The sequence below is a fragment of the Cygnus olor genome, chromosome 13, assembly GCF_009769625.2.
Source record: "Cygnus olor isolate bCygOlo1 chromosome 13, bCygOlo1.pri.v2, whole genome shotgun sequence".
NCBI lineage: Eukaryota > Metazoa > Chordata > Aves > Anseriformes > Anatidae > Cygnus > Cygnus olor.
The window spans coordinates 2,889,899-2,908,362 of NC_049181.1; the positions used below are offsets into that span (position 1 = coordinate 2,889,899).

Consider the following 18,464-nt stretch of genomic DNA (forward strand, 5'->3'; position numbering starts at 1 on the left):
GATAAGAGATACATAAATATGAAAATGATTTGTTTTGAAATTAAAAACTTCTCTCTCAGATACAGCTTGTATTTTAAAATCAGCTCTGATTCTTTCATACTTCCATAGAATTGCAGTTTTCCTAAGACTCAAATATGTCATATCTCATTGTCAAAAAAATAAACACTGTTTGATTTTTCTTTAAGACGCCACATCATTTAATCAAAATACAGAAAAGTTATGCATATTGCTTACATGTAGAGAATTAATACCTATTTGTAGATTCAAATGTAAAGGACGTTATGCTGAACTTTATATATCAATTCTAAATGCATATTACATTCAGGTTTCTTAAGGTCTAGTCTTGATTCTAGAACACTAAAAGCTTCCTAGAGAACTTAACATGGACATAATTGGAAATATTAAGTACCTGGGACAGCCTTCTAAGATTCAACATTTGTAGCAGTTAATAGCCCAAATATATGGGTAAAAACTGATTGCTCATTTTTGAAATACATACAGGAACCTTCCAAATCAATCACAGAATCCATCATATCTCAGCCTGGACTCTTAATCTTCTTGTAAATACAGGGATTGAAAGGGATGACCCATCTCAACCAGATATTTCCTCTATCACAAAATTACTACTGCCACTGGCTCTGACACAAAATGACTAATTTCAGCTAGAACCTGTAACAACTACTTAAAGGTTGTATCGCCCACCAAATGCATACACAATGTAAAAGTTCACAGCCTATTTATAGGAAATGCAAGCTGTTAATTGAATACCCATACAAGTCAGTGAATCACTGTAGCTCCTATGGCAAAGCAGCAGCAGACCACCTATTACCATGACCACATCTGTCAATTCTTGGATGACTTCTAACAAAGAAAAATAAATACAGGATGCGTAACCCCTCCGAGCCTTTACGAGATGACAGATGGTGTACAGACTCTAATTCCCTCTAAAACTTCAACTAGGAAAATAACTGAACTACTGCTTAGACAGTATTTCCATTTGGATGCTTGTATTTGCAAGTGTCCAGAAAAAAGAATCTGAAAACAAATTGAAGAGAAATTAGACAAAGACTTGCCCAGAATTTGGAGTGTTCACAAAGCAAGCCCTGATAAAAATAACAGAAGGGAGGTCACAGCCTGCAACTGACTTCTCAGCTAGCATTCACCCTATTCAAACCGCACTGGCCATGGATCAAGAGAATCACCACTGAAAACTTCCAGGAAACTTCTTCTCAACAAAACTGAAAATAAGATGCATATTTCACTGACAAGAAACACAGAAGTCAACTATTTACAATATTTCTAAAGCAGCGCTTCCAAACACTCCTCAAAACCGTTTAAAAATAAAATAAAATGCTTGCTTCTGAAAAACAGAAAAGTAGATAAACCTAGTATTTGGCAAACTAACAACAAAAATCTACAGTAAACTAAGCTGTCTTATTTCACCCCTAGTACAAAGGAAAATTGTAAGTTGACAATTGTAAGATTTACCTCCTGTATCAGGAAATACTTGGGGCATTTCCTAATGTTTTCTAAAAGCAGGAAAGAAATACTAAAAGTACTTAAACAATCCAAATGTTGCATCAGTGAGGCTTTAGAGCTTACAATGATGCCTACTGTAATTTTTCTTCAGAGACATTTTTCAAGAAAATGAAAGTTGCATTGCAGATTTGCAACAAACACGTTAGCAGTGAACTGCACAACACACTGATTTCGATAGCTGCCTTCCCGTATTTCAGTGAAGCTTTGGTGTCCTATGCTTACTGTACCAAATGAAAACGTTTTTCCCCAAGAATAAGATGTTATTTTATTTATTTTTACTAAGCATAACACTGTTACTTCATTAGAAGAGAAAGAAGATAAGAGTTTCACATCCGTAAGTTTGAACCAAAAGGAAGCTGCTTCATATACAGGCTAACAAAAGTTCTGCTGCTTATCAGCTTAGAATAACACGAGGCTTCCAACGACCTTCCTTGTACCACGAATCCAATTTATGGAGACAGAAATCTCACATCTGTACCTCGACATATTGGAGGACATACAGTGATATAAAAGTTTAATTTTCTCTCCTAAACCATACTGTTTAAACCAATAAAGAACTAACACTGCTTTTCCTCACTCAAGTGTCATCAGTAGTTATAAAATGTTGTACTGTTTATGCAGAATTCATTTGGAATGCAAGATGTGACTTACAAATGTCTTGACTCATTCACATAAATATGGCATGTATGCATTTATAACAGTAGCCTTGATGAGAACACACAGTGTAACTGGCTGCAAGAAATGCTTAAGAGGTTTACATTAAAACAGAATATAGAACGGTGGTTAGAAATCACAGAACAGGTGACACCTTACTCTGATAACCTGGTGATAAAAACTGTAGGGTATGATGTATAGGTTGTGCATTACCACTTTACTATACAGTCTGAACAGGATTCCTCAGTTGTATCAAGACATAATGCCCAAGGCAGACCAGATAAAGTAATTGCAATTAATTTACAAAATTGTGACTGCCTCCTAAACTGTTTGTTTGTTTACAAAAAAGACACTTTAACTTCTTTATTTTTTACTGGAATGTTATGTAATTTTTTTTTTTAAACATAATTACTTCTTGTTTTGACAGAGTGGTTTGCTTCAACAATTTAAACACTCTCCTTATCGTACTCGTAAGACTTAGTATTCAACAAAACCAACCAACTAAAACAAACCTAAATGCACTAAGCAATGGGTATAACTAGGAAGTTCAATTCATATTCCTGTGACCATGGAAGCCTTCTGATAAGAAAATTTTAAAAACTTCTAGACACCATTATTGCTAACTCTTGAAATATATTGCTGTTATAGACAAGAAAATTGGCAGTGCTGGCTATCAAACAAAATGAAGCCAAAGAGCTTTCCAGAATGCAAGAACAAACTATTTTGAAAAGAATCTACCTAGGAAGAAATTTAACTGAAATTCTAAGTTGTAGTTACTAAATTTAATTATTTTTTCAAGGTATATGAAGGTCTAGTGAGGACAGACTGCAAAACTTGTGCTTCTGTAGTATCTCTGATTATCTTCTGATTTATCAATCTGTTGGTATCTGTTGGTCAGGTACTGGTATCTAGTGATGCATGAAGTCCTAAAAAATAGAAAAACATCCATAATGTCCATAAACACTAGTTCTGTTGCATGACTATGTTCAGAGTCCTTACGTGAGGAAAAAAATAAAAATCTTTTTCACAAAATCTGAGTGCTTAATTACATAATCCCACTTAAAAAAAATAATCTCTATACAAATACAGTTTAAGTCACAGATGAAAGTCTATTGAAAAAGCTACCAAATAACATTTCTATTCATTACAGTACAGAAGAATCCCTAATTACTCAGTGAACTAAAGGAACCATTAGGTAATTATATAGATAATACTGAAACATCATATCGGACAGTTCTGCATGGCCTTCGCTAGTTGCTGAGGCCAAGTAAGACCTTCCACGATACGGCCAGCTGCTGGTGCCAACCACCTACTTTACAGACACCCTCCATGAAGTACAGTAATTATTCCAGAATACTTCTAACAACATAGAAATGCATCCATCCTATATACTGCGACATAGGCTCAACCACTAAGGCCATTCTTCTAGCAGTAGCTTAAGTACTGTTATAAAGCAGAACACAATCTATCATGCAGACGAGTCAGGGAGATAACATCCAATGGCATGCTATAAACAGAATTTCTTAATTGCAGCACACATAGAAAAAGCAGAATTTGTCCATCAAAGAACAAAGTAGGGACTTTGCACTGATATTTAACGGAATGATATATGAATGCATCACTCACAGACAACAAAACGGCCTCACAGTGCAATACCAGTTTTTAAATAGAGCTAATGTTTACTTCAGACCTACAGGTTACTACATTAAAAACCCACATAGAGCAGATGGAAAGGCTGCTTGCCAGCAAATGAAAAGAAAAAAAAAAAAGAACTCAGCCTTTTAAAAAGCCAGCTGAACTGTTGGAAACAACTAAAAATTAAAACTACCCACTCTCTGCACATGTATTTCTCGATGGCCCCCCAGAGCACCAGTCAACAACTCCCCTACAAGACCTATGACCCCCGCACACCTCTGGAGTCACACTGAAGAATACACATCATGCCCACAGTTCAAGTGAAGGGGCTGAAGTGGATGTTGTAGTAGAGAACATATGGCTGTTTAAGATGCTGGAATGTAAAACTGCAGTATGGCGCAGTACGGCTCAGATGGCTCAGGGCTTTAGGATGTCTTATATGCTGGTCAAGTCACAGATGGAAGCTTGTGGTCTATAGGCACAGATCTATAAAATGATGCCAAGAGCAAGTGTATGATTTCACATCAGTTGACCTGAGTGGTTAAGTCTGTGATACAACAAGGGTGTCAGCATTGCATAGTTTTTTGCTTAGTAATAAACCGGACACATGGCACTACTTTGCTTCTTTCAGAAAAATCCAGTTCACTATTAAATACAAACCTATGAAAGGACAAAAAACTTTCTAACACCAAATGCACTGTCAGCAGGAATTAGCAACACAAACTGGTAACATACCTCCCCTTTTAACTTCGGGAAGACTGAAAGACACATTTTCTCAACCTAACCAATATGCACAGTCATCCTTTTGGACAGACACTGCTCCAAGTCTCCTCTGCCAGTTTTAAAAAGGGATAGCAATGTTTTAAATTATCCTATCCACTTCCTAGCACTTATTACCAAATGCAGCCATCACAACCACCACCCATTGCTACTTCTATTTGTAACAGAATGAAAATTGTTCCAAAGTATTAAAATAGCATAAATTACAACACTTCTGCTTTTCTGAATGAAACTCTTCAAAATCTAGTTTCCTGGTCTCATCAGCTTGGTGCTCCACCATCCTACAAGAAGATTTCTTTTTCTCCTAAAATGTGCACCTTTTTTTGAGAATTTTGTAGCCAATGAAAATATAAAGCAAATAAAACCAACAAGAAATTGCTAGTAGAATGATTTCTATTGAATGACCTCCATCAGCATTAGGTTACTGAGTACTTCCTGTTTTGAAGAAATGTACTAAAAACAGTAGGGCCTACCTGCAAAAGCACTGTGGAATCTCGCCTTGACCATATAGAGGAAACAAAAATGGTGTATTGCCATAGCGGCCAAGGCACTGAAGAAATTTTCTTGTTGCCTGAAGACCTTCAGAGTGCTGCAATCAGTCTCCGAAACCATTGCAATGAATGAAGAATGAAGTGCTGCAAGCTAGGTGTTAACTTTCCGTGTTCTTAAGAACTGAGCAAACGTACTGTTCTTGTAGTCTGAGAAAAAAGTAAAATCAGGTAAAGGATATAGCGTGCCACCTGCATTTTCTCATGTACTTCAACTTAAAGAAAAAACTTTTTTATTTAAATACACAAACATAAATCTCAAAAGCAATGTGTTTTTCAACAACATTGCTCAAAACGGATTATCAAAATTAATGGAATTTTAATTACTTCCATAAATTTAGTTTTCTCAGAAGACAGAAATGCCATTCCATTCAAATATTTCAGAATAACACAAACCAACTGCATGAGACTCAAACCTTCTAGACAGCAACATCTAAATACAGCTTCCTCTGTTTATTACGTTACAATGATCTAAATCCAATTCTCATTTTTGAGAAATACGAGAAGCTATGGACAAAACCCACTGGTTTCCAAGAGCCTGAGGATGCTAAATTACTCAGATCTCCTGCAGTACACCCATTCAAGAAGAGTACTGCTGAATCTATGCTGAGGCAGATATTAAAGTGTACAGAAGTAATTAATTTTTTTTTTTTAAATGAGAAGGGGCAGTGTTTATTTCAAATATTTGAAATTGCCGATTTGCTCACAACAAACAAGTATAGATGACACACACAGCAGCCAGGGATGAGGAAGCACATTTCCCCTTCAAATTAATACTGTTGCTGACACATTTTTAAATTCAAAGAAATGCAGGTCTTTCAGGGAATACGTAATACAAGCATTGCATGTTGCTTATACATCTCTAAAACCCTTCAGTAACTTTAATGAAACTTGATTTTTTTTTTCAGTAAATGACTTGCATTTAGGCAATAGCATGCTTCAATACCATTCAGAGTTCTGTTCTTAAGCTCTTTTCAATTATGTGAAAATTCACGAGTCAGAAGCACTTCCATCAATGCTGTGCCTAGTGTTTATTATCAGGCCATGTATTGTGTTTAAGATTCAACCAGTTATATTATAAATGTATTTTACTACCTATTGTACAGCAATGCAAAAGCATAAAATGACAAGTTTTTTTTTAACTTTCTAAAAAAGTTCTCAAGTTTTTATCATATTAATCTTCTTACGTAACTCCAAATTATATCAAAAAAAGCTTTAAAAATATTTTAACTATCATGAACTCTTCCTATTAAAGTGTGCCTTTCAATGTATGTAATGATCTCAGCAGGAGCAATTTTAAAATTCTGAAGTCTTTACATTAGACTAACCTGACTCAAAATACTCCAAGTTACTTCTCAGGTTACTTTAAAGTGTAGGAACAAAATGTGTTTAACTATCTCTGGAAGTAAAATAAATTTAATGTCATTTAGGTACATGAGGTTGAAGAGGAAAATTGACTAACGGAAGGAAGGTGATAGACTCCCACTCTCTGCTTTGGATGAGGCTTAAATAGAAGAATTCAAATTGAATTGGTCTGGAATTTAACATTGATGGTCTGGAAAAGGTCAGAGTATACTTTGAAAATGAATCCATAAAAATAAACAAAGTGAAAATACAGGAGAGCTATCAATATTGTGGACAACTGAGTGAACTCAGAAGACGACAAGGGTGTTAGACTGTTCAATGAAACCCTACCTTGAAATTCATCAGGGTGTTGTTCATAGTCCAAACAAAATGTCAAAAATTTCATTAGCATTCGCTTTTCCACCATAGTGAGCTGTCTGCTGTTGAAGACATCTGCTCTAGAACAGGGTACCTGGAAAACATTTTTTTTTATAATTTCAGATATTGTCCATATTCTGAGTAGGAAAAGCATGAAACAACACAATAGCTAATTACCTTACAGATATTTTAAAGTCCTATCTTCTATTATAGTATTTTCTTATATATTTATTTCCATTTTCTATTATAACAACAAGAAAAGTTATCCGTTTTCCATAAAGATATTCTAAAATCTTTTTCCTCCTCTTTTCCTTTTAATTTCTCTTCAATTTCACTTGCATCTCCTCTGACTGCAGTTTTAATGAAAACAGCTTCCATTAATTAACTATGCCATATACCTCCTGTTGCCATTATCAGACCAATGATTTCTCTCCTCAGTAACAGAGAGACAAATCAAATCTCTGCCAGGTATTTGAAAATCTACTACCTGTGAATCTTTAAGAATTAACTGCTGAGTCAGACCAAGGTCTAAGTATTTGATTAGACAAAGATTCATGAGAATACTTTACTGAACTGCATATTTAATTTTTATTTTTTTTTAGTATTTAGATATAACATTTACAAACCCTTCTCATTCCGGGAATGAAATAAATATCAGATGATTTTTAATTAGTAGCTTGTTACAAAACTCTCATGAAAACAATGTCAAGCTTTTTGACTTTAAAAAGATGAGATTAAACACACACAGTATATTATTCTACGATACCTGTTCTACTTTTCCTTCTCGAAAAGCAAGAATTCTTGTAGCATTTTTAAACTCTGCATATCTGCTAACGTTCGACTTAATCAGAAGGTCAATTAACAGACCTCGGGAGTAAAGCAGCTGCACAATGAACAAAAAAAATATGGTGAGTAAAGAGAAAATGCTTACATCAAAAGAAAATAGTGACATCAATAGTACTCATTTGTAAGATATTTTCTGTAACTCTTCTTAAGTACACACAGTAAAGTGAAGTCTCCATAAAAGCATATAAAGATGTAATAGGTGCAAAAGAATATTAAATAAATTGAAGTGATTACACAGAGGCAGGCAGGAAAGCAGTCCATAGGAGAGAAGGGGAGAAGGTTTCAGCTTACTGCTCATTCAGTTTTAATTCTGGGGATCGTAGCTTAAGAGAATCATCTTGGATGATTTTCTGAATTGTACACTATATATCCTTGATCACTGTACTTTACAACCATCACTTCCAAGTATCAGTAATGCACGTGCCCCTGCCTAAGTAAATTATCCCTGTCTGTTTCTTAAATTACCTGAAACAATCATGTTGCGTTTTCTAAATGCAAATTACTCAAACCCTCAGTTAAGGTTTAATTTTATTCTATTGCTTCATAATATGTCTACCTTTACTTTCTATAAACTACAAATATATTATGAAATACTGAAAGGACAGAAGTGTAACTATTAACAGAAGACATATGTCTGAATTTAAAAGCACTCTCAATCCATTGGAGATTAGTTTAAAACACACTGCAAGTCTTGTGGCCCTGAATAACTGATCACACAGATCTGCAAGATCACACAGGAATTTAAGATAAAGGTTTACAGGAACACTCCCTAGGACACTAGCAGAAGGTCTGTGTCCAAGTGCCAGAGAGAGACCAATGCAAATTTTGCCAGAGAGCCGGGGGGGGTGGGAAGAACTATTTTTCATTTTTAAAATATCAAACACCCCCATTTAGATTGATTTTCCTTTTTTTATTTTTTTAATGGTAGCATTTAAAAAGAGCAGCTTTGTAGATACTACCTAAATGCTAAATTTCAGGAAATAGCTGCTTTTATGGATAGTTTTCTGACCTATGCTTTATAGTCTCTTTGGTCATAAACAAACATTGAAGAGCAACATACGAAATTGCTTCTCTTTGTTATCATAGTACACTAATGCTTGTTTACTTCTCCAGAGAATGTATTTTTTGCTTCAAAGGTACTGTATCAGACCTCTTTAAAAAGTTGCGGTTTGTTTGTTTGTTTGTTTTAATCTCATCATATCAAGCAAAGCAAATGTACTCTGTCAGTAAGTTCCTACCTTGGAAACTAAATCAATATTAAACCTTCTGCCTTCCCTAACAATTTGGGAATACATAATTTTCTTTGGTTCTTGGACAGAAACTTCTGATGGTGCAGCTTCAGCTTTTCCCAAATCCGGAGCGGACTCGCCTGAAGACAGACTATGAGAACTTTCATTCTCACAGTTTACTTCTGTATCATTCCCTTCCGCTGTACTTGCAGGATCCACACTTGCAGCCTTTTCTGGTTCCCAGCTCTCAGCCCTTGCTACGGCACTCTCCAGTGGTGGGCGCTCTTTGTTTGGGTCCTGAGCAACCCCCTCAGCACCAGAGGCTCCAAATACAGGCAGCTTTGGCAATGCACCGGCTTCTTCAACATCTTTGGCTGAATCCTGACTGATTAAAAACACAAGGGGAAAAAGGAGGGGGGGAAAAAAGTCTTTAAGAGTCTTTAAATCTTGTTTAAAGTTTTGAGTCTGTGCCAGGAATGGAAAGCTCAAGCCCTTCTTAAAAAGCATTAGTTGCTTTATCCTGGCCAAATGGGGTGTATCACACCCACTAAAGAATTCTGCTTCTTTGACTGAAAATCATTCAAGAGGAGTACTTTTACTGGGGAAAAACGCAAGAAAACACTTTTGTGTTCTTATTCAGCGAACTCAAAAGATTGAACGAGCTTAACATGAAAATCAAAGCTCCACTGGTGATACACAGTACACATCTACATGAACAAAATAAATATATTTTTAAAAACGGAGTAATGCAACCTAAGCTTTTCCTAAGGATAAAAGCCCTCTAAAATCAAAATGCAAAAAAGGCATTAAAGTCATTAAGCTTGGATATGTTAAAAATGAAACTTGCAGAAGAAAATACAAGTGCTTTATATAACTAAGACTACTTTCCATCTATTATTTTAACAAGTCCTTAAGAGCAGCACGGAATTTTGAACTGAAGTTTACATTGAAATTTTGATTACTTTTTTCTGCTCTTATCTTGCATTCAGTTTAGCTGCTCAAATAATGGCCATATAGAACAAAGTTCCCTCACATGGCTATGTTATTGTTTTGCATGTTACAAATTTGTTCATTGTTCTGATGAATTTCTAATATGCGTATGATGCAGACAGGCAGTTAAAAGGATGGAAATGACCACACAAGTGCTATCTAGTCCATTTCCTTTTCACAACACAATTCTTTAAAATTCCTCTTACAAAGCAGACCCACACTTTTAATCATATCTATTCGTTTTATCTTGAACTTCAATGACATCTACCTTAGAAACTGGTACTTTTGAACTTAGAAGTTTAGTTTATACTACCAGCTGAGATGAATCAAATCAATGTCATTGTAAGTGAAAGGAGTTCAGCAATAATTTTACACTATCTTTTTATCTTTATACCACAAGCCATTAATGCACTGAATAAACAATTTAATCTTGGCTGAAAACTAATGAACTACGATTTTAAAGGTGACCTGCAAACGTACAGTACAAAATTTCAGTTACTATCAGGATGGTTAAAATTCACCAAACACCAAGGAATTATTCAGTACACATAAAAATGCTCCTTCACGTATCTGTAGACTTAGAGATGGAAGGAAGAGGCACAATTTCTGTTCAAGTCAAAAATAAAAATGGGAAAGACAAATCCTCTCCTTTAGAAGTTCTTCCTTGCTTATCTCCTTTTGAACTCAGGGAGCTTGTATGGGCTGATGCAAGTAAGAGTCTGGTGCACCTCAGCTTGTGCACAGCCACCAGGAAGTACGTATCTGTGAATGGGGTAAAATATTGCCCTGGGAAATACAGAAATGGATACAAGGAAGCACTAATGAAAGAAGTCTGTTTCTGTACATTGATTTTTTGTCTTCTTGCTTTATACTGCAAGCATTAAATAACTATAAAATATAAAAGACAAAGTACTTTGTCAAGTGTTTTTAAAAAGTAATCTCTATTAGAACTACAAATGAAGGTCAATTCAATTTTGGGGTTCTGTTTGGTTTTATTTACTTACTGTACTTATTTTAAGAATTTTGGAATATGGTGTTAATGAAGATGTGTTAATGCAATAAGGAAGGATAGTATTTTTTTATTCAACCCATCCTACAGTTTTCTGTAACGCAAAAATTCAGAGAAAATTCTATCTTCTCCCAAGTTCAATGTAACAGCACGTTTAAAATGTGACTAAACTGCATTGTTATTAAAAAAAAAAATCAAAATAAAATTTGGATTCACAATACGTTGTCTTTTTAGTATTACTGAAAAGCAGTTTAACAAATGTTGTATTTACATATTTTAACTCTATTCAATTCCATCTTAATGAATACGTACATTTGTATGATTTGCATCTCTACGCATTTCATAATGAACGAGTAAAACCTGTATATAATCTAAATTCATGACATTCTTCCTATAGGAAGAAATATCCCTGAATAATGTAAAAACTGTCTATAAAAATCACTCAAATTGAACTTTTGTACCAACAATTATTCTCCTAATTCAGAAAAAAATAATACATCTGCAGACAAATTGTTGTGTAAATTTAGAATATTATCTTCTACCATTCATCAATTAATGGTACTAACAAAGGAATATCTTAAAATGAATGTGTCTTATTAATGCCTTGTAACAGCAACCCCTTCAGATAGGTCAAATGAAAAATTGCCAACCAGCTGGTTAATTTATTCAGCACAGGTGTTCACTATTTATTTTTCAGCCATTTGCCTTTTTTCAATACAGCTTGTTGTAGACACAGTATTCTTTTCCTTTGATGGATGCACTTTGTTCTAAGGCCATTCATTTCAGATTTGCACTGTGTATATTATACTGCTACCCAGCTGTTTATACTTTCAAAATAAATGTTTAATGGTTACTTCATAGGAGTTATAAAAGTTAAGCAAAAACAACAGAATCTAGCCAGAATGTGTAGATTGTCAGAAACACAATAATTGACTCTCTTGGAAAGTTTTGTGTTATTTTGAAAACCTTTTTCTTTGTTAGGTTTATATATCTACCCCCTGTGTGTTGCGGGGAGAGAGAGGGGGGTGTTTTCTTTTTGGTTTTGGTGATGATGAAGACAGACAGCATGGTACTGCCAGACTAAGTTAAAGGCTTAAAAGTAGATCCAGGACAAAATGGAAGACTTGAGTATAATGCTCAGTTCAACAAACTGTGAAGTCTTAGGGCTAGGGAACTTACTTTTGAGCCAGCTATCAATCAATAGCACATCTTCTTAGAAAAATCATATGTAAAGTTAAGAGACTAAGAAACGTAATCTAACATTGGCTCTGAACAGTATTTAATATATCAATATGATTACAATTAAAATATTCAATTGATACAGCTTTAAAACAAGCATAACATTTTACCTGCTGTAAGGTTTAACAGCCATTACTGTGCAATAAAGAACTCTGGAATATTCTGTACCTGTGACCTTCAGATTGCAAAATATTCATTTTTTGTTTGTTTATTTTAAACTGTGATGATTACAGAAATAAATATGTGTTTCTATACGAGTATGTGTCAGTGTTTCCTCCAGCTACCTATGATGTTAGCTAGAGGATTCAAGGTTAAACTTAAATATTTCTCCTAAAGAACCTTTGAGGAATTCTGCATAGTGTTCAGTTCAGTGCAAAACTCCAAAGATAAAAATAATGAATACGAAGTTCCGTTTTCAGCTGAGGCCCCCCCCCAATTTCCCTTTACTATTACTATGGCTATGCACTACTCAACTACTCAAGGTGAAATGCTTAAAACCAAAAGCACAATATAATCATTTACTGGGGGTATACAAAATAATTTGTAGATTTTCTTATTTATACTTACTCGCCAAAACAGAAAGCTTCTACATGTTCAATAGTTTTATCCTTCTTGTTAAGAGAGATAACTTCTTCATTCTCAAGGATCAGTTTTCTCCAGTCTTCACATTCCTCACTGATATCTGACTTTTCCTTAGGAAAAACAATTATACAATTACTTTTTGTATTGTCTGTCTGCTATTAATCTATATAAATCTTTGTATTCTCAAACAATCTGTTGTACCTCCGTATATGTTAAAAAAAATATATGAAGAATTGTTTTTACTGTTTTAATGTCCTTTCCATACAGATTTTTGGAATTAAAATAGAGCTGGTTGCTTTATTATAGCATGCTAACATTTGTATTACATTACTAGCCCTAGTGGTCTGAAAATAATGGTAAATGAAATGCAACTTTTAGTAGAGATTTGAACGTAAGTTTGAATACAATCTTATAAAAGACAGATCTGTTGCACCCAAGTTATTTCCAAATTTTCATACAAAACTCTTTGAATGTAAAAAAAAAAAGTTATTAATTTGTCTAAACAGGAATCTCTAAATCATATAACAGAAAACTGAGAATATTAAAGTTCTGAGACTGAGCAACTCCCCTGATTACGCCAGAAGGTAGCACCATGTAATATCAGGCATGAGACTGAACTGAAAAAGTCCCATCTTGTACAGACCAACAAGCTCATAATGCTTCAGTAAATAACGCAACCAGCCACTTGCTAATACAGTCTAAGTGCTCACTGCCTAAATAAATATCATCTTCAAAAGATTTCTAGTAGACTGTCATGAATTAGACAAACTTTGGTAATTGAAAAATACACTATCAAGATTCATCTTTTTGTCCTGCTTACAGAACATTTCAATGGAAGGATCCAGTAACTACCTTTCTTACAGTTAAGAAGAATCAGCTGAAAGCACAAAAGAAAAACAAAAGATGTTGAAACATCAGTGTAGGAAATTTGCAGAAGGTGCTCAGAAAGGAATCAAAACTACGGTATAGTTGCTCCTACATAAATTCAAGAACCCCAAAAGTACAACTCAGCACTAGACTGTTTGGTCTCAGATGGCAATTTACCAGGTGTTATCAGTCTTAGCGTACTAGGCCATATGGATGAGTTTTAACCAGGGAAGCTGGTAAGTAGAAACTTACTGGATTTGTAAAATTACCAAAGAGAAAGAACACTGTGATAATCTGTTTTATAATAAATTATGCAAACAACTGGGATTGAACATTAAAAAACATTAAAAGAAGTAATCTGAGAATTTTTTACCTGATTTTCTTTAATCCAGGACAATAATCCTGAAAAGCTAAAACTGGCCCAGTTTCCACCATAGTAATTTCTCCTGCAAGGAAAAAACAACAGTGAAAATTGACAGAAAACACAGCTTTTTCAGATTTAAAGTAAACCAACCAAGTTTTGAGACACTCAAAATATTTTTGATGACAGATTTTACAGGTGCAGTGTACACAAGTTGGTATAATATTTCAAAATCCTTGATCAGATGTAAAATTTCTGTTTTCATTTATTTCTGTTCATCTCTGACCAAATAAACTGTAGTCCAGTATCAGATTATTCAGATGGTAAATTAAATAATGCTGAGAAAAGCACACAGGATGCTGCAAGTAAAGAAAAATATAGATAATACTGCTTTTTTGGCCAACACTCTAACTCAAATATGTACATCGCTATAGTTATCTTTACTTACTGTGGAGTGAAACTAACTAGTCCGCCAGTTTCAATTTTGCCCTCAGAAAAGCCAGTTAAGGTTTTATACTCAACAGTTTCAAGTTCTTGTGGAACTTACCAGCTTTGACACAGGAACCCAGCCATACAGCTTCTGACTGAAGCTGATCTGAAAGCTAACACAATAGCACTGCACGCCACCTCTAAACTAGCAGTCGTCCCTGAGGTGGATAGGCAAAAAGGTTAAGTAAATTCATCTTGGGTGCAGACAGTAGAACCCACATCTCCCTTACCCATTATGTCAAGTAACAGAAAGTTCACTCTATTGTTTATCTACTGTTTACAGAACAGATTACAACAGACTGTTAAGATTCTCTGGCAAAATCATCATTAAGCTGCATATACTGTAGGTGGAGCCAAAGGAACTGATTTGTAGAAAATGATCCTATCTCCTTGACTATTTTTCAGTTTATATATATCACCTTCTGCCTTGAAAATATTGGTTTACCTGCTTTAAATCAAAGGAAATCAATAGTTCTGCTGTTAATGAGTTTCTGCACTCCCTTTTAATTTTTTTTTTCTACCAGTATTTCTCTAAACATTGGCCGTCTGGATGAATTAACTTTTGTTACCATGCATATCAGATCTTAAATATTTAACAACTTAGGAAAAATTGCAATTGGAGCAACTGCATTTGATAAAATCAATAGGTCTTACAAAATAAAATGGTCACTTTAGGATTTAACTCTGTTCTCTGGCACTGTTGCTGGCACTTCAGGAGAGTGTAGTGTACCAAAACTGCCCTCCTGAATGGCCATCTAGTGTTACTGCATACGCTAAAAAGAAACATTTAGGAAGGAAGGTAGTTTTGTGTTTTACAGAATAACGCAGACTGGTAAACCCAACAAACTTAAAATCTTATCACAACCACCTCCATTTCTGGATTGTAGAAATACATACGATAAAAACGAAAACTTAAATTTGGGGTTGATTCTATTGTTTTTGACAAGGCTTATCTGTACCGACAAAGGCTTCATTAAGAGCGTCAGCCCCTTTACAGCACCAGAGGGTGATGCTCTATACTATGTTGCTTACTTAGCATATGAAAGACAGATGTCTGCTAAACAATGCCTAATTGTTCCTGACTAGAAACTGACCTAAAAAAGTCTTTCAGCCACTGCAAGGCAATAGTGAAGAACATAAATAGGGCATCTTTTGAAAAGACAACAAAATGCAGCATTCACTGAATAAGGATGGCTTCAACTGTTTAAGGCTGTGAACGGGGAGGACTCAGGGAGGACTCACTCTGTACTTTATGGATACCCAAGTTGTTTATCCCGCGATTTGGTTATTCCAAGAACAACAGCTTCATCTGCAGATCTGTTACCAACCAGAAACTCTAATCATCTACAGAAATGAGTTCGTACTTACCTCTTTACGTGAATGATGTGGGCAAGGCTTAAGAAGTAGTTTTGTTTGGTATCATTTTGATTACAAAGTGACGAAGATTAAGTGTATTACAAAATGCCTGATTCCGCCAGATTTCAGTCTGTGTAACAGCAACTTGCTGTTGCTTGGCCTGATAATCGTCAGCTTAGTTTTAACTGTCAATAGCGCAGGTCAATTTCTTCCTCCTTCCCAAAATTCCACTGAATAAGAAGTTCAATGCCCATATATTATCTGTCGCTTCCGGGACTTCCAAAAAACCCACAGCCACAAAGATTTATTTTTCAGGGAATCTGCTGCTTTAGTTCCAAGTTTCCTTGAATATGGAATACAATCTGGCTGTCAGAACAAGCAAGGCCATTGATCACAGAAACCGCAGAAAACACCTGCCTAAAATTAGGACTGCGTTTCTTGAAACTATACCAATAAAAATTCAAGCATATTTAGAATTAAAACTTTCAGTAAGAGAAATTGATACGTTACTTTCATAGAAAGTTATGAAAGTTTGTTTGTGAGCTGCCAGACATCTTTGATGTAAACATTCCTCTGTTCATCAGGTGGATTTTCCTTTGAAACTGCTTTCCTTTTTAACCACCACTGATGCGAATCAATCTTTTTAACAAAGCACCACGTAATTCTGTTCTGAAGCTCAATCAGTTCTGAGAAGATGGTATGGTCTTTCTCAAACGAAAAATGAATCACAGCTGTCTTTCCTCTCTTCTGGCATCTGAGCACCATTCCCAAGTTACGGGACACAACCTCCAGTATTAATCTTCTCTGGAAGCATCAACTTTCAGATTTTTTTGCGTCGGAATTTTAATTATCTCACCCTACATTACATGATGAATCAGGATTGCTTAATTTTCCCATCTGAAAACACCACAGTAAGAAGGTAGACAAGGCATAATTATTGTGATAATGAGGAAAGTTTTTTTTGGAAAAGTTTTGAAGTAGAAAGAAAAGAATTGACTTAGGGTTTTACAATTTGGACTCATTTGTAAACCGGCATTTTTGTTATAATTACCCAAAGATGGGCTAAAACAAGGAATTCTTTAAAGTAATAGTCAAGATCAAAGCCTAATTAAAGCTAAAATATTGTCCCAACATCACTAAATATCTTCCTTCTCTTGCTACATTAGCTAACTACAAAGACAGATTTTCCTTTTCTTAGGGTTATAATTCAATTATCCTCTAGATAAGAACATGAAACATTGCAAACACAATTCTGTGAAAACACGTTTTGAAGAAATAATAATACAGTTAGAAAATATTTTTTTCTGACAAGTTAGAGAATGCAAGTTTTCTTTATGTAGCATAAATCATTTCCTAAATGCTAGTTGTTCAAATCTCCTGTATCATATGGATTGTTCGTATGGATTAAAATACTCGCCTTTTAGTTCAGATTTTTCAAATCAGGAATCTGTATTTTAGAGGTAATGTCAAAATTGCTTATGCTATTTTGCTAAGTTTTGGAAATGTAGCTGCAGTACCACTACAAAAAGCTTAATTCTCACTTCTACATTAGTTTGTGATTTTTTTTCCTCAGTTATTAAGACAATTTTTTCTACAAATACTTTGAAAGCATTAGGAAATCCCTGCCTGGAACAGTGAAACTAAAAATTATTTCCATCTACTTAACATTCTTGGAATCTGAACCAAGAGAATACCTAACAGTACTTTTTGAAGACAGACTGCAATTTCAGAAACCCAGGACTTTCAAAAGCATGAATTACACAAGTAAAACATGAGTAAGAGCAGAAAAGGTATTTCATGGACTACTCCTGTAACGAAGACTGCCCCTCTGAATGCCATGTCCCTACAGCCATGGTGTAACAGTCAAAACTGGTGATGTCTGAAAAAAAGCTGCTGATGCCTCATGATCGCTCCCAAGAGCTGCCTCTATTTGTCTGTCCTGCATTCGATCTTTCAGAAAGGAGTCTCCTGCCATCAGAGTAGCTGTCTTTTGCACAGGAAGTTACTGCCACATCGATTTTAAGGATCTGAAAACAAAATGACCTCTGCTTCAAACCCATAAAGTTTCATGTGCTACCTATTAAGAACACAGATACTTCTTTGAAATTCCCATTCTGCCATAGTAACTGTGTTTTGGAGCATGAAAAGTTTCCATGCATTTCAAGAGAAACAGTTAACCTAAACATAGCTTGAGATCCTCCAGCTCAACAAAAGGGGGATGATGGTAGCCACCGGTACTACATTAATTATGTTACATCCTACGGTAACGAAAATAGCAAGGGTAATCATCACAGACCACTTGAGACAGTTTTACACTGTAGCACCTCTGCTATAATTTCACATCCTAAACAAATTTAACAACAGCTTTTCCAAAAAAAGGGTTAACCTGAATTAAGAATTTTTTTTTGCCTAGGTTTCCTTTTGGAAGTTAAATAATTCATCTTTTTTTCTTGGAAAAAAATGACTTGCTTTGAGAAGCAACCTTTTCCCTCTCTGCTTGCTGCGCTTATACAGCTATCTCACTTTACAGAAGCTAAAGATCAAAAAGAAGGCTATATGAAGGCATGAGTTGTATTACATTATGTACTTTACAAGTCGTGAAAAAATGAGACAGCCAT

At 35.0% G+C, this 18,464-nt stretch overlaps 1 protein-coding gene across 1 annotated transcript in view; it reads right to left on the minus strand.

Annotated features, from left to right (window-relative positions):
• The window catches only part of CHM (CHM Rab escort protein), a 63,339-nt gene that overhangs the window by 29,171 nt on the left and 15,704 nt on the right, over positions 1-18,464 (minus strand). Inside the window, 7 exon segments of the mRNA XM_040572555.1 lie at positions 5,082-5,193; positions 5,196-5,306; positions 6,852-6,972; positions 7,645-7,761; positions 8,963-9,338; positions 12,759-12,883; positions 14,014-14,086. Coding sequence (XP_040428489.1) covers positions 5,082-5,193; positions 5,196-5,306; positions 6,852-6,972; positions 7,645-7,761; positions 8,963-9,338; positions 12,759-12,883; positions 14,014-14,086 — 1,035 coding nt within the window.